Here is a 17192-nt window from a genome sequence, read left to right on the forward strand (position 1 = left end):
TATCTCCTAATGACCGATGTGTAATATCTCCTAATAACAGTGTGTATTATCTCCTAATGACCGTGTGTAATATCTCCTAATGACCGTGTGTAATATCTCCTAATGACAGTGTGTATTATCTCCTAATGACCGTGTGTAATATCTCCTAATGACCGTGTGTAATATCTCCTAATGACCGATGTGTAATATCTCCTAATGACCGTGTGTAATATCTCCTAATGACAGTATGGTATATCTCCTAATGACCGTGTGTAATATCTCCTAATGACCGATGTGTAATATCTCCTAATAACAGTGTGTAATATCTCCTAATGACCATGTGTAATATCTCCTAATGACAGTGTGTAATATCTCCTAATGACAGTGTGTAGTATCTCCTAATGACAGTGTGTAATATATCCTAATGACAGTGTGTAATATCTCCTAATAACAGTGTGTAATATCTCCTAATGACCGTGTGTAATATCTCCTAATGACAGTGTGTAATATCTCTTAATGACAGTGTGTAATATCTCCTAATGACAGCGTGTAATATATCCTAATGACAGCATGTAATGTCTCCTAATGACAGTGTGTAATATCTCCTAAGTCTGTGACAGTGTGGCATGTGATGTGTGTTTGTGTGTACCCATGCCTGCATGTGTGGGCATGTCTGTATGTGCTTGCGTGTGTGTGTCTGTGTGTCTTCTCCCTGCAGGTGTTTGACGGGGCAGTCATCGTGTTGTCCCTGGCCCCTATGGTAGCCTCCACGGTAGCCAACGGCCCCAGCAGTCCCTGGGACGCCATCAGCCTCATCATCACCCTGCGCATCTGGAGGGTCAAGAGAATCATCGACGGTGAGACTGAGGGTGGAGCAGACCAGACGCTCCCTTGTGTGCCTGCTTCCCCTGTCTGTCTGTCTGTCTGTCTGTCTGTCTGTCTGTCTGTCTGTCTGTCTGTCTGTCTGTCTGTCTGTCTGTCTGTCTGTCTGTCTGTCTGTCTGTCTGTCTGTCTGTCTGTCTGTCTGTCTGTCTGTCTGTCTGTCTGTCTGTCTGTCTGTCTGTCTGTCAGTCAGTCAGTCAGTCAAAGCCCTGCTGGTAGAGTCATCCTGACCTAGGTGAAGTCATCGACCCTCTCAGTCAGTCAGTCAGTCAGTCAGTCAGTCAGTCAGTCAGAGCCCTGCTGGTGGATGTCTTACTAGAGTCATCCTGACCTAGGTGAAGTCATCGTCCCTCTCAGTCAGTAGCTTTCCTTAGTGTTCTTGGTATTACTCTTAGATGGAGGGTTAGTTAGTTTGGTATGATTGGTTCTAGTGAGATATTATTGCAGAATTCAACAACCTTACATTGTTCCAACAGAGGACTTTGAACTTGAACTATCAGTCCTTAATTATTACACCTGACTGATCTTCTACGAGAGGGACTACGACTGGGATACGTGGTTGTCTCACCTAGCTATCTTCAGATGAATGCACATTGTAAGTTGCTCTGGATAAAAGTGTCTGCTAAATGACAAAAATGACAAAAATGTATTATATTTTAGCGCTAAATAAAAAAATATCATACTTCACCTGAGGATGATAAAGTCTATTGCTTATTCAATACATGATTGGCAGCACGACCCCATTCTCCCCATGATTATACACATTATTTACTATTCACAACAATATCATTATTGATCGTCCCTCGGAGTAAATTGCCACCCGTTCTCCTACATAAACATCCTAAGCCCTGTTTAAACAGATTTAGAAAAGCCATGATAATAACTATACTGGCTGTTCTATGTTATGCTAATGTAATGCAGATTGATTTCTAACAGGAGGTCACCCTCAGTCTCAGTGAGAGCTGTGAATGATCAACCTACAGACCTCAGTCTCAGTGAGAGCTGTGCATGATCAACCTACAGACCTCAGTCTCAGTGAGAGCTGTGCATGATCAACCTACAGACCTCAGTCTCAGTGAGAGCTGTGCATGATCAACCTACAGACCTCAGTCTCAGTGAGAGCTGTGTGTGATCAACCTACAGACCTCAGTCTCAGTGAGAGCTGTGCATGATCAACCTACAGACCTCAGTCTCAGTGAGAGCTGTGTGTGATCAACCTACAGACCTCAGTCTCAGTGAGAGCTGTGCGCGATCAACCTACAGACCTCAGTCTCAGTGAGAGCTGTGCATGATCAACCTACAGACCTCAGTCTCAGTGAGACCTGTGCATGATCAACCTACAGACCTCAGTCTCAGTGAGAGCTGTGCATGATCAACCTACAGACCTCAGTCTCAGTGAGAGCTGTGCATGATCAACCTACAGACCTCAGTCTCAGTGAGAGCTGTGCATGATCAACCTACAGACCTCAGTCTCAGTGAGAGCTGTGCGTGATCAACCTACAGACCTCAGTCTCAGTGAGAGCTGTGCATGATCAACCTACAGACCTCAGTCTCAGTGAGAGCTGTGTGTGATCAACCTACAGACCTCAGTCTCAGTGAGAGCTGTGCGCGATCAACCTACAGACCTCAGTCTCAGTGAGAGCTGTGCGTGATCAACCTACAGACCTCAGTCTCAGTGAGAGCTGTGCGTGATCAACCTACAGACCTCAGTCTCAGTGAGAGCTGTGCGCGATCAACCTACAGACCTCAGTCTCAGTGAGAGCTGTGCGCGATCAACCTACAGACCTCAGTCTCAGTGAGAGCTGTGCATGATCAACCTACAGACCTCAGTCTCAGTGAGAGCTGTGCGTGATCAACCTACAGACCTCAGTCTCAGTGAGAGCTGTGCATGATCAACCTACAGACCTCAGTCTCAGTGAGAGCTGTGCATGATCAACCTACAGACCTGTCTCTCTAGCTATAGGCAGTCTACTTACATGACCAGCTCTGCCTGTCTGATCGACCAATCTCCAGACCAGAAACATACAGTACATCACCTATGTCGTCCACATAAGTCTACATAGACCTACATAAGTCTACATAGACCTACATACACTGAGTGTACAAAACATTAAGGACACCTGTTATTTCTGTGACACACACGAACCAGGTGAAATCAGGTGAAAGCTATGATCCCTTATTGATGTCACTTGTTAAATCCCCTTGAAGGGGAGGACAAAGGTTACAAAAATGATTTTTAAGCCTTGAGACACTGAGACATGGATTGTGTGTGTGTGTGCACCATTCAGAGGGTGAATGGGTGAGACAAAATATTTAGGCGCCTTTGAACAAGGTATGGCGGTAGTTGCCAGGCGCACCAGTTTGTGTCAAGAACTGCAATGCTGCTGGGTTTTTCATGCTCAACAGTTTCCCGTGTATGTCAAGAATGGTCCACCACTCAAGGGACATCCAACTGGACACAACTGTGGGAAACATGGGCCAGTATCCCTGTGGAATTGCCCTGACGAAATGAGGCTGTTTTGAGGGCAAAGGGGGGGGGGGCAAATCAATTTTAGGAAGGTGTCCTTAATGTTTTCGTACCCTCAGTGTCAGAGCTACATAGAATATGAAATACTGTACATATAGTTTGTACAAGTATTTTTGCCAATACAGGTGAAGTGAACTAATTTGTCAGCTCTGCATGCTAAATACGATATTAGCATTTTGAGAAAGTAAGTTAAAATCCAACACTAGTCATATCAGAAAATGGTGCAGTAATCATGATGTGGTACATCTAAAGCATGTTAAGTTGTTTTTAGACTTCAACAGAAGAAATGCCCAATGGCATTGATTCATTCTGCAGCAATTCAATCACTATAGAGAACAACTTAGTCCTTCACATTCCTTCACAGTATCTGTCTCCAGGCGTGTTTGTTTACATGTGTTTGAGTGATTGAGTTGGGTAGTTAGGCAGCCAGCCACGCTCAGCAAGAACATCAAACTCACACCTATACAGTAAGTGCAGGAGAGTGGAGAGCAACATCGATTACACACCAAGAAATATGTAATAAGGTAGAATACATTCTTTCCTCTTTCACTGAAAAAGTATCAGATAGATGAATGGTGGGAGAGAGAGAGAGAGAGAGAAAGAGAGAGAGAGGGAGAGTGAGTGAGAAAGACAGGGAGAGAGAGACAGACAGGGAGAGAGAGAGAGAGAGAGAGAGAGAGAGAGAGAGAGAGTGAGTGAGTGAGAAAGACAGGGAGAGAGAGACAGACAGGGAGAGAGAGAGAGAGAGAGAGAGAGAGAGAGAGAGAGAGAGAGAAAAGAACACACCATTGTAAATACAACCCATATACAACCCATATTTATGCTTATTTATTTTATCTTGTGTCCTTTAACCATTTGTACATTGTTAAAACACTGTATATATATATAATATGACATTTGTAATGTCTTTATTGTTTTGAAACTTCTGTATGTGTAATGTTTACTGTTAAATTTTATTGTTTATTTCACTTTATATATTATCTACCTCACTTGCTTTGGCAACACATGTCAACACATGTTTCCCATGCCAATAAAGCCCTTGAATTGAATTGAATTGAATTGAGAGAGAGAGAGAGAGAGAGAGAGAGAGAGAGAGAGAGACAGACAGACAGGGAGAGAGAGAGAGAGAGAGAGAGAGAGAAAGAAAGACGGAGAGAGAGAGAGAGAGAGAGACGGGGAGAGAGAGAGAGAGAGAGAGAGAGAGAAAGACGGGAGAGAGAGAGAGAGAGAGAGAAGAGAGAGAGAGAGAGAGAGAGAGAAGAGAGACAGAGGTGCTGTGGAATCAACCATGGTGCGAATTACACTGCTGCTTTGGCAACACATGTCAACACATGTTTCCCATGCCAATAAAGCCCTTGAATTGAATTGAATTGAATTGAGAGAGAGAGAGAGAGAGAGAGAGAGAGAGAGAGAGAGAGAGAGAGAGAGAGAGAGAGAGAGAGACAGACAGACAGGGAGAGAGAGAGACAGAGAGAGAGACAGATGGGGGAGATGGATGGGAGAGAGAGAGAGAGAGAGGAGAGAGAGAGAGAGAGAGAGAAAGACGGGAGAGAGAGAGAGAGAGAGAGAAGAGAGAGAGAGAGAGAGAGAGAGAGACAGAGGTGCTGTGGAATCAACCATGGTGTGAATTACACTGCTGCTTGGCATGTCCTGCCATGCCAGCAGCAGTCGCACGTGCACACACACACACACACACACACACACTCACACACACTCACACACACACACACACACTCACACACACGTCTTTGACATGCTTATTATAGCCATGCACAAATTGGGCAGCTAATAATCACCCACTTCAACTTCCCCTTGGTAATGTGAATTTGGCTGTGCCTGCCTGCCCCCTCTGCTCTGCTCCCTTCCCCTTGGTGAATGTGAAATTGGTTGTGTCTGCCTGCCCCCTCTGCTCTGCTCCCCTTGTTAAGTGTGAGTTCTGCTGTGCCTGTCTCCCCCCTTTGCTCTCCCCGGCCACGAGTTCCTCTGTTTCATCCTCTCCCCTCTGCTCTCCCTCCCCATGCATTCTGCTGTGCTCTTCCTGCCTGCCCCCTCTGCTGTCTCCCTCCCTCTTCCTGCGTGTTCACATCAACAGCTCTATTAATAGGCTATGGGTGAGCAGAACAGAGCAGTGCTGCTGGAGAGAGATGGCTGCAGGCACTGCCTGCTGTCAGTAGTTCACTAGTAGGTCTCCTCTGCTGTAGAGGGCTTGGTTGTTCACTCTGCTGCTTCCCAGTCTGTATGGCCTAGTAATGTGGCCCTACTCAGGAGAGTCAGCAGTAGCAGGAGAGCAGCTGTGCACTAAGGTCACTGTGTAGAACAGAAGCGGGGATATGACTTAGCTGAAGTCAATACCAGAGCAGATCTATGTCTTGTGTGTTTAAATATCACATGTATTGGAGGTGCTCATGAATACGTATAATATGTTTTGTATGGCTCTGAGGCCAGGCTGTGTGTGCATGTGTTTGGTTTTGAGTGAAGATATGGTCTAATCCTGTCTCTCTCGCTCCACTGTCTCTTCTCTCTCTCTCTCTCTCTCTCTCTCTCTCTCTCTCTCTCTCTCTCTGTCTCTTCCTTCTCTTCTCTCTCTGTCTCTGTCTCTTCCTTCTCTTCTCTCTCTCTCTTCCTTCTCTTCTCTCTCTCTGTCTCTTCCTTCTCTTCTCTCTCTCTGTCTCTTTCCTCTCTCTCTCTCTCTCTCTCTCTCTCTTCTATCTGTCTCTTCCCTCTCTATCTGCACTGATTATTGTACTTTTACATTTCATTTGAAAACGTGGCTCAAATCTATCCAAACCTGTACACAAGTTATCTGTGGTTCCTCATATGTAAGATGACAGTTGATGATAGTGTTTTTATTACAAATAAGTTATTGTTGTTGGAATGATGATATCGCTACTTTTATCCAATGTAAAAAAACACAATATCAAATGTTGCTACATAAGACCGATTTGAGCCGGTCGGTCACGTATATTATTGGATGTAATGTATTGGTATGTTGTATTGTTTTAGTGAGTATGTGTATTGTGACTGTGTAAAGGTCCTTACCTGTCCTGGGACTAAAGGTAAAAAAATAATATTTTGGCTAACCCCAGCACATTTACATGGATGTTGCATAATTGTAATATTGATGTTGATTAATGTGCATTGTCCCCTATAAATAAATACATATCAAATATGTCTCTTCCATCTCTCTATCTGTCTCTTCTCTCTCTATTTCTTCTCTATCTGTCTCTTCTCTCACTATTTCGTCTCTATCTGTCTCTTCCCTCTCTCTATCTGTCTTTTCTCTCACTATTTATTCTCTATATGTCTCTTCCCTCTCTCTATCTGTCTCTTCTCTCACTATTTATTCTCTATCTGTCTCTTCCCTCTCTCTATCTGTCTCTTCTCTCACTATTTCTTCTCTATATGTCTCTTCCCTCTCTATCTGTCTCTTCTCTCACTATTTCTTCTCTATCTGTCTCTTCTCTCACTATTTCTTTTCTCTCTGTCTCTTCCCTCTCTCTATCTGTCTCTTCTCTCACTATCTCTTTTCTCTCTGTCTCTTCCCTCTCTCTATCTGTCTCTTCTCTCACTTTCTCTTTTCTCTCTGTCTCTTCCCTCTCTCTATCTGTCTCTTCTCTCACTATCTCTTTTCTCTCTGTCTTTTCCCTCTCTCTATCTGTCTCTTCTCTCACTTTCTCTTTTCTCTCTGTCTCTTCCCTCTCTCTAACTATCTATTTCCTCTCTCAGCCTATGTGTTGCAGGTGAAGGTGGAGATGGAGCTGGAGATCCTGCAGTGTGAGAAGATCAAGGCTGTCAGGGAGGAGCAGCTGGAACGACTCACACAGATCTGCCAGGAGCAGGCAGTAAGTCCCCGCACCATCACCTCACAGATAGCGTTGAGACTATGGTTAGGGTTTTGGTTGAAGCTAGGTTATGGTTGAGGCTAGGGCTAAGGTTGAACCAGGACTTAAAAAAAAAAAAAATTACATTTATTTCACCTTAATTTAACCAGGTAGGCCAGTTAAGAACAAGTTCTCATTTACAACTGCGACCTGGCCAAGATAAAGCAAAGCAGTGCGACAAAAACAACAACAACAACACAGAGTTAAACATGGGATAAACAAACGTACAGTCAATAACACAATAGAAACATCTGTAAACAGTGTGTGCAAATGAAGTAAGGAGGTAAGGCAATAAATAGGCGAAGTAATTACAATTTGGCAATTAACACTGGAGTGATATACAGTTGATGTCGGAAGTTTACATACAACTTAGCCAAATACATTTAAACTGAGTTTTTCACAATTCCTGACATTTAATTCTAGTAAAAATTCCCTGTCTTAGGTCAGTTAGGATCACCACTTTATTTTAAGAATGTGAAATGTCAGAATAATAGTAGAGGGATTTATGAATTGTTTTATTTCTTTCATCACATTCGCAGTGGGTCAGAAGTTTACATACACTCAATTAGTATTTGGTAGAATTGCCTTTAAATTGTTTAACCTCTTCAACCTATGGGGGCGCTATGTCATTATTGGATAAAAAAACGTGCCCGTTTTAAGCGCAATATTTTGTCACGAAAAGATGCTTGACTATGCATATAATTGCCAGCTTTGGAAAGAAAACACTCTGACGTTTTCAAAACTGCAAAGATATTATCTGTGAGTGCCCCAGAACTGATCTTACAGGCGAAACCAAGATGAAACTTCAAACAGGAAATGAGCAGTATTTTTGATGCTCTGTTTTACTCTGGTCTCCTTATATGGCTGTGAATATGCTGTGAACGAGCTTATGCGCTCTGCCGTTCGTCCAAGATGTCTGCAGCATTGTGACGTATTTGTAGGCATATCATTGGAAGATTGGCCATAAGAGACTACATTTGCCAGGGGGGCGTCCGGTGTCCTTTGTCTAAGTTGGTGCGTAATTCCCAGTGGCAATTATTTTACCATGCGATACAGAAGGAGACGCATACTTCCAGGAACGATACATCATTGAAGAGATATGTGAAAAACACCTTGAGGATTGGTTCTAAACAACGTTTGCCATGTTTCAGTCGATATTATGGAGTTAATTTGGAAAAAAGTTTGGCGTTTGGATAACTGAATTTTCGTTTTTTTTTGGTAGCCAAACGTGACGCACCAAACGGACCGATTTCTCCTGCACAAAAAATCTTTCAGGAAAAACTGAACATTTGCTATCTAACTGAGAGTCTCCTCATTGAAAACATCCGAAGTTCTTCAAAGGTAAATGATTTATTGAATGGTTTTGCGAAAATGTTGCTTGCTAATGCTAACGCTAAATGCTAATGCTAAATGCTAATGCTAAATGCTAATGCTAAATGCTAATGCTAAATGCTAAATGCTAGTGTGCTATGGTAGAGAAGCATATTTTTGAAAATCTGAGATGACAGTGTTGTTAACAAAAGGCTAAGCATGAGAGCTAGCATATTGATTTAATTTAATTTGCGATTTTTATGAATAGTTAACGTTGCGTTATGGTAATGGGCTTGAGGCTGTAGTCATGATACCGGATCCGGGTTGGCTCGACGCAAGAAGTTAACTTGGGTCAAATGTTTTGGGTAGCCTTCCACAAGTTTCCCACAATAAATTGAGTGAATTTTGGCCTATTCCTCCTGACAGAGCTGGTGTAACTGAGTCAGGTTTGTAGGCATCCTTGCTCGCACACGCCTTTTCAGTTCTGCCCACAAATGTTCTATAGGATTGAGGTCAGGGCTTCGTGATGGCCTCTCCAATACCTTGACTTTGTTGTCCTTAAGCCATTTTGCCACAACTTTGGAAGTATGCTTGGGGTCATTGTCCATTTGGAAGACCCATTTGCGACCAAGCTTTAACTTCCTGACTGATGTCTTGAGATGTTGCTTCAATATATCCACCTAATTTTCCTCCCTCATGACGCCATCTATTTTGTGAAGTGCACCAGTCCCTCCTGCAGCAAAGCACCCCCACAACATGATGCTGCCACCCCCGTGCTTCACGGTTGGGATGGTGTTCTTCGGCTTGCAAGCGTTCTCCTTTTTCTTCCAAACACAACGATGGTCATTATTGCCAAACAGTTCAATTTTTGTTTCATCAGACCAGAGGAAATTTCTCCAAAAGGTACGATCTTTGTTCCCATGTGCAGTTGCAAACCGTAGTCTGGCATTTTTATGGCAGTTTTGGAGCAGTGGCTTCTTCCTTGCTGAGAGGCCTTTCAGGTTATATCGATATAGTACTCATTTGACTGTGGATATAGATACTTTTGTACCTGTTTCCTCCAGCATCTTCACAAGGTCCTTTGCTGTTGTCTGGGATTGATTTGCACTTTTCCCACCAAAGTATGTTCATCTCTAGGAGACAGAATGCGTCTCCTTCTTGAGCGGTATGACGGCTGCATGGTCCCATGGTGTTTATACTTGCGTACTATTGTTTGTAAAGATGAATGTGGTACCTTCAGGCATTTGGAAATTGCTCCCAAGGATGAACCAGACTTGTGGAGGTGTACACATTTTTTCTGATGTCTTGGCTGATTTCTTTTGATTTCCCCATGATGTCAAACAAGTGAGCTGAGATAATGTGGAGCTTTACCTAGAAAATACTTATAGATGACCTGGAGCCAGTGGGTTTGGCGACGAATATGTAGCGATGACCAGCCAACGAGAGCATACAGGTTGCAGTAGTGGGTAGAATATGGGGCTTTGGTGACAAAATGGATGGCACTGTGATAGACTGCATCCAATTTTCTGAGTAGAGTGTTGGAGGATATTTTGTAAATGATATCGCCAAAGTCAAGGATCGGTAGGATAGTCAGTTTTACAAGGGTATGTTTGGCAGCATGAGAGAAGGAGGCTTTTTTGTGAAATAGGAAGCCAATTCTAGATTTAACTTTGGATTGGAGATGCTTAATGTGAGTCTGGAAGGAGCGTTTACGGTCTAGCCAGACACCTGGGTATTTATAGTTGTCCACATATCAGAACTGTCGAAAGTAGTGATTATTTTCGGGCGGGTGGGTGCGGGCAGCGATCGGTTGAAGAGCATGCATTTCATTTTACTAATATTTAAGAGCATTTGGAGGCCACGGAAGGAGTGTTGTATGGTGTTGAAGCTCATTTTGGAGGTTAGTTAACACAGTGTCCAAAGAAAGGCCAGACGTACACAGTATGGTGTCGTCTGCGTAGAGGTGGATCAAAGAATCACCCGCAGCAAGAGCGACATCATTGATATATACAGAGAAAAGAGTCAGCCCGAGAATTGAACCTTGTGGCACCCCCATAGAGACTGCCAGAGGTCTGGACAACAGGCCCTCCGATTTGACACACAGAACTCTATCTGAGAAGTAGTTAGTGAACCAGGCGAGGTAGTCATTAGAGAAACCAAGGCTGTTGAGTCTGCCGATAAGAATATGGTTATTGACAGAGTCGAAAGCCTTGGCCACGGCTGTACAGTACTGTCTTTTATCGATGGTGGTTATGATATCGTTTAGGACCTTGAGCATAGCTGAGGTGCACCCGTGACCAGCTCGGAAACTAGATTGCATAGCGGAGAAGGTACAGTGGAATTCGAAATGGTCTGTGATCTTTTTTTTCACTTGGCTTTCGAAGACTTTAGAGAGGCAGGGCAGGATGGATATAGGTCTGTAACAGTTTGGGTCTAGAGTGTCTCCCCTTTTGAAGAGGTGGATGACCGCGACCGCTTAACAATCCTTAAGAATCTCAGACGATACGAAAGAGAGGTTGAACAGACTAGTAATAATTGTTGCAACAATGGTGGCGGATAATTTTAGGAAGAGAGGGTCCAGATTGTCTAGCCCAGCTGATTTGTAGGGATCCAGATTTTGCAGCTCTTTCAGAACATCGGCTGTTTGGATTTGTGTGAAGGAGAAGCGGGGGGCTTGGACCAGTTGCTGCAGGGGGTGTAGAGCTGTTGGCCCGGGGTTGGGGTAGCCAGGTGTAAAGCATGGCCAGCCGTAGAGGATAGCCGTATTGAATTTCTCGATTATCGTGGATTTATCAGTGGTGACAGTTTCCTAGTCTCAGTGTAATGGGCAGCTGACTGTGTGTATTGGTTCCTGACTTCCTTGAAAAGTTGCATATCGCGGGGACTATTCGAGGCTAGTGCAGTACGCCACAGGATGTTTTTGTGCTGGTCAAGGTCAGTCAAGTCTGGAGTGAACCAAGGGCTATATCTGTTCTTAGTATAATTTTTTTTAAAGAGGCATGCTTATTTGAGATGGTGAGGAAAGCACTTTTAAGGAACAACCTGGAATCCTCGACTGACGGGATGAGGTCAATATCCTTCCAGGATTCCCGGGCAGGTTGATTATAAAGGCCGGCTCGCTGAAGTGTTTTAGGGAGCGTTTGACAGTGATGAGGGGTGGTCGTTTGACCGCGGACCCATAACGGACGCAGGCAATGAGGCAGTGATCGCTGAGATCCTGGTTGAAAACAGCAGAGGTGTATTTAGAGGGCAAGTTGGTCAGGATGATATCTATGAGGGTGCCCATGTTTACAGATTTGGGGTTGTACCTGGTAGGTTCCTTGATAATTTGTGTGAGATTGAGGGCATCTAATTTAGATTGTAGGAAGGCCGGTGTGTTATGCATATCCCAATTTAGGTCACCTAGCAGTACAAACTCTGACTATAGATGGGGGGAAATCAATTCACATATGGTGTCCAGGGCACAGCTGGGGGCTGAAGGGGGTCTATAACAAGCGGCAACAGTGAAATACTTATTTCTGGAGAGATGGATCTTTAAATGTAGAAGCTTGAACTGTTTGGGCATAGACCTGGATAGTATGACAGAACTCTGCAGGCTATCTCTAATTTCAGAATTTTTGATGGCCTTCCTACGCCAGGATTCAGACACGGCTCGGACATCAGGGTTGGCAGAGTGTGCTAAAGCAGTGAATAAAACAAACTTAGGGAGGAGGCTTCTGATGTTAACATGCATGAACGCAAGGCTTTTACGGTTGCAGAAGTCAACAAATGAGAGCGCCTGGGGAATGGGAGTGGAGCTGGGCACTGCAGGGCCTGGGTTAACCTCTACATCACCAGAGGAACAGAGGAGGAGTAGGATGAGGGTACAGCTAAAGGCTATCAGAACTGGTTGTCTAGTGCTTTGGGAACAGAGAATAAAAGGAGCAGATTTCTGGGCGTGTAGGATAGATTTGGGGCATAGTGTACAGACAAGGGTATGGTAGGGTGCGAGTACAGTGGGGGTAAACCTAGGCATTGAGTGACGATGAGAGAGGTTGCATCTCTGGAGGCTCTAGTTAAGTTAGGTGCGGTCTCCGCATGTGTGGGGAGTGGGACAAAGGAGCTATCTGAGGCATGTTGAGCAGGACTAGGGGCTCCGCAGTAAAATAAAACAATGAGAGCTTCCCTAAACAACAGTATACAAGGCGTATTGACATTAGAGCGAGGCATAAAGCAATCACAGGTGTTGATTGGGAGAGCTAAGACAACAACGTGTGAGACAACAACGGGTAAACAGCAAAGACAACAACAACGGGTAAATGGCAATAAATGGGCAGAGAGGGTCAGTTAGCTACACACAGGGCCTGAGTTCGAGGCTGGGGTCGACAGATAAACAAAATGAAGTACCGTGTTAACAGTCCAGTAGGCATCAGTTGTGTAGCCGAGTGATCATAGGGTCCAATGAGGAGCAATAGATATTTAGACATGAAGGTAGGATTAGGGTTAGGGCTGTGGTTAACGGTTGAGCCGGCATGTGGACATGATGCTATGGTAATGGTTAGGGTTAGGGTTGAGGGTTAGGGTTAAGGTTGAACCGGGAGGTAAACATGAAGCTAGAGTTAGGGTTGTGGTTGAGGCTAGGGTTAGGGTTGGGGTTGAAGCAGGATGTGGACATGATGCTATGGTAATGGTTAGGGTTAGGGTTGTGGTTGAGGCTAGGGTTAGGGTTAGGGTTGAAGCAGGATGTGGACATGAAGCTAGAGTTAGGGTTGTGGTTGAAGCTAGGGTTAGGGTTAAAGTTGAAGCAGGATGTGGACATGACGCTTGGCTTAGGGTTGTGGTTGAGGCTAGGGTTAGGGTTAAAGTTGAAGCAGGATGTGGACATGACGCTTGGCTTAGGGTTGTGGTTGAGGCTAGGGTTAGGGTTAAAGTTGAAGCAGGATGTGGACATGACGCTTGGGTTAGGGTTGTGGTTGAGGCTGTTTCAGATTTCCAGAGGCTGCTATTTCAATTGCTACCACAGGGAGGCAGTAACACTTCACAGAAGAGTTCAATGTGTAGCCAACACATTTTCAACAGACATCAGAGACGATGTTTCTTCAAATTGTTTTACAACATTCATTGATTTGCAAATCCGTAATAAACAGGCACAAGAAAAGTTGATCTTGTGATATTATGAACCCACAGTACACATAAGCACGCAACATAATACAGTAAAATATATTTGGAAAGATGTTTCCCATATAGATGTAAACAACACATATTTTCCATGTTGTTATTTTTATCACTATCACTGGTCACCTATGAACATTTAAACATCTTGAAGAACGATCTGGCCTTAATGGCCATGTAACTCTTATAATCTCAACTCAGCACAGCCAGAAGAGGACTGCCCCCCCCCTCAGAGCCTGGTTCCTCTCTAGGTTTCTTCCTAGGTTCCTGCCTTTCTAGGGAGTTTTCCCTCACCACTGTGCTTCTACATCTGCATTGCTTGCTGTTAGGTTTTAAGCTGGGTTTCTGTATAAGCACTTTGAGACATCTGCTGATTTAAAAAAGGTCTTTATAAATACATTTGATTGATTGATTAATGACTGCACTCCTCTAGTCAGTTGAACTGAAGGACTACATTTCTTTCAAAGACTCAAGGTCCCAAGATCAATACTGGTACATCAATGGAAACACGTTGTTGTACAACACAGTCCAGTAATGATGGGCTCCTCAGTGTAATTCTAGAAACAAACAGTTCATGTGTAATCTGACTGTCTGTTTGTCAATATGAGCCATCAGGCCAGAGGAAACCCCAGTGAAAGCATTGATCCTATAGCTAGTAATAGAACCACTTAGCCTGCAGAATGCCTGGGATCATGCTGAAAGGGCCTGTCTGGGAGTAAAAGGTTAGGTTAGTCAACACTGACATATTGTTACATCAATACACCAAGATTTCAGTTAGAAGAATACATGTGTGTATGCCTTTTCCAGACCAACTCTCTCTCTCTCTCTCTGTCGCTCTCTCTCTCTCTGTCTCCCCCCTCCCTCAGTTTGAGATCAGACAGCTCCGGGCCCACCTGGCCCAGCAGGACTTGGACCTGGCTGCAGAGCAGGAGGCTGCTATGCAGATCCACCATGTGTGGAGCAAACAGAGGAGCAGCTACCAGGTGGTGGAGAGCCAGGGCCCTGGGGAGTCTGACGATGAGGGACATGGAGTCCTCAGGGAGACCCCAGCAGGTACACTCGCCTATACTGTACCTATAAGCTACACTATATATACAAAAGTATATGGACACCCCTTTTGGTCATGTAGTGTATGTCACATCCAGGGAAACTAGGGCCCAGAGTTGTTCTGTCCCTAACTATAACGGTATATGTAATACTCCATACTATAATCCTCAGACCATGAGATAAAATAGATACTAGCTCTTTCATATACTTCATGGGTATTGCTATATTCTGGAACATGTAAGAATATTGCGTCTGATGAATACTGCTGTTCCAAGAGGCAGACAAACCTTTAAATCCTAATTATGAATTACTTCACCACAGACCAAATAGAATGAACTTGACTCATTTTATTATTTTATTTTGACCCCTTTTTCTCCCCAATTTTGTGGTATCCAATTGGTTGTTACCATCTTGTCTCATCGCTGCAACTCCTTGTACGGACTTGGGAGAGGCGAAGGTCGAGAGCCGTGCGTCCTCCGATACACGACCCAACCAAGCCGCACTGCTTCTTGACACATTGCCCGCTTAACCTGGAAGCAAGCTGCACCAATGTGTCAGAGGAAACACCGTATACCTGGCTCACTAGTGCGCGATGGGACAAGCACATCCCTGCCAGCCAAACCCTCCCCTAACCCGGACGACACTGAGCCAATTGTGCGCCGCACCATGGGTTGCGGCCGGCTACGACAGAGCCTGGACTCGAACCAGGAGCTAGCACTGCCTTAGACCACTGCACCACTCGGGAGGCCTGTGACTCATTTTAATAAAGTTCTACATTCGTCTGTATGGTTGAAAAGGCATCCTGACAGAACCAGCAGAGAGGTTTGTACATAAAGTATGTACATAATTATGTGGGACAAAAAGTCCCATCCAATGTAACATCAGGTGAATGGGGTGTCAGAGCAGTGTCAAACTGATCTAGTAGCAGTAGCCCTGAGCTAGTCTCCAGGCACTAGCCTCTTAAAACACTGACGGTAACTCACAACACCCCTCACACACACACACACACACACACACAACACACACCACACCCACACCTCTGACCGCAGGCAGTGCAGTATCAATAAGAGGGCAGAAAAGCTTTTAGGATGTGATGAAACCTGGGGACAACAAGTATGTTCTAGGAGAACGTCACACACACACAGGCACACATGCAGTCATGCACACACACACACACACACACACACACACACACACACACACACACACACACACACACACACACACACACACACACACACACACACACACACACACACACACACACACCTCACCTCAGCCAGGCTGTTTCAGGTACAGAGTGCTCTGTGCATTGGGCCTTGTTCTGAGGTCTGAGGAGAGAGAGGGCCACTGTGAACATCTGCTCCTCTTCACCTGGAAACCACAATAGGGCACCAGGAGACGCCACACCACCACCCCCAGGGGATTGTGGGAAATCTGGCTCTTAGGAACAAGCGTGTTTTTTTCCAGAACATGGAAGGAGTATTGGGACAGGAGGAGCACTTAGGCTTCAGGCAGTCCTGCAAGGACAGACCATGGACTGGGTTAGGACTCCTCACGTCTCTCTCTCCCCCTCTCTCTCTCTCTCGCCCTCTGGCCCGAGGGATGCCATCAAGGACAGACCATGGACTGGGTTAGGACTCCTCACGTCTCTCTCTCCCCCCTCTCTCTCTCTCCGCCCTCTGGCCCGAGGATGCCATCAAGGACAGACCGTGGACTGGGTTAGGACTCCTCACGTCTCTCTCTCCCCCTCTCTCGCTCTCCGCCCTCTGGCCCGAGGGATGCCATCAAGGACAGACCATGGACTGGGTTAGGACTCCTCACGTCTCTCTCCCCCCTCTCTCTCTCTCCGCCCTCTGGCCCGAGGGATGCCATCAAGGACAGACCATGGACTGGGTTAGGACTCCTCACGTCTCTCTCCCCCTCTCTCTCTCTCTCCCCCTCTGGCCCGGGGATGCCATCAAGGACAGACCATGGACTGGGTTAGGACTCCTCACGTCTCTCTCTCCCCCTCTCTCTCTCTCTCCGCCCTCTGGCCCGAGGGATGCCATCAAGGACAGACCGTGGACTGGGTTAGGACTCCTCACGTCTCTCTCCCCTCTCTCTCTCTCTCTCTCCGCCCTCTGGCCCGAGGGATGCCATCAGGACAGACCGTGGACTGGGTTAGGACTCCTCATGTCTCTCTCTCCCCCTCTCTCTCTCTCCGCCCTCTGGCCCGAGGGATGCCATCAAGGACAGACCGTGGACTGGGTTAGGACTCCTCACGTCTCTCTCACCCCCTCTCTCTCTCCGCCCTCTGGCCCGAGGGATGCCATCAAGGACAGACCGTGGACTGGGTTAGGGACTCCTCACGTCTCTCTCTCCCCCTCTCTCTCTCTCTCCGCCCTCTGGCCCGAGGGATGCCATCAAGGACA

General features: G+C 45.5%; 1 protein-coding gene across 1 annotated transcript in view; it reads left to right on the forward strand.

Moving 5' to 3' along the window:
* LOC115117596 (transmembrane protein 266-like) overlaps window positions 1–17192 on the forward strand; it is an 82233-nt gene that overhangs the window by 51196 nt on the left and 13845 nt on the right. The window contains exons 6-8 of the mRNA XM_065012579.1: window positions 698–836; window positions 7115–7230; window positions 14598–14784. Coding sequence (XP_064868651.1) covers window positions 698–836; window positions 7115–7230; window positions 14598–14784 — 442 coding nt within the window. The remainder of the gene's footprint in view (window positions 1–697; window positions 837–7114; window positions 7231–14597; window positions 14785–17192) is intronic.

Source organism: Oncorhynchus nerka, linkage group LG28 (assembly GCF_034236695.1).
Source record: "Oncorhynchus nerka isolate Pitt River linkage group LG28, Oner_Uvic_2.0, whole genome shotgun sequence".
Lineage (NCBI taxonomy): Eukaryota > Metazoa > Chordata > Actinopteri > Salmoniformes > Salmonidae > Oncorhynchus > Oncorhynchus nerka.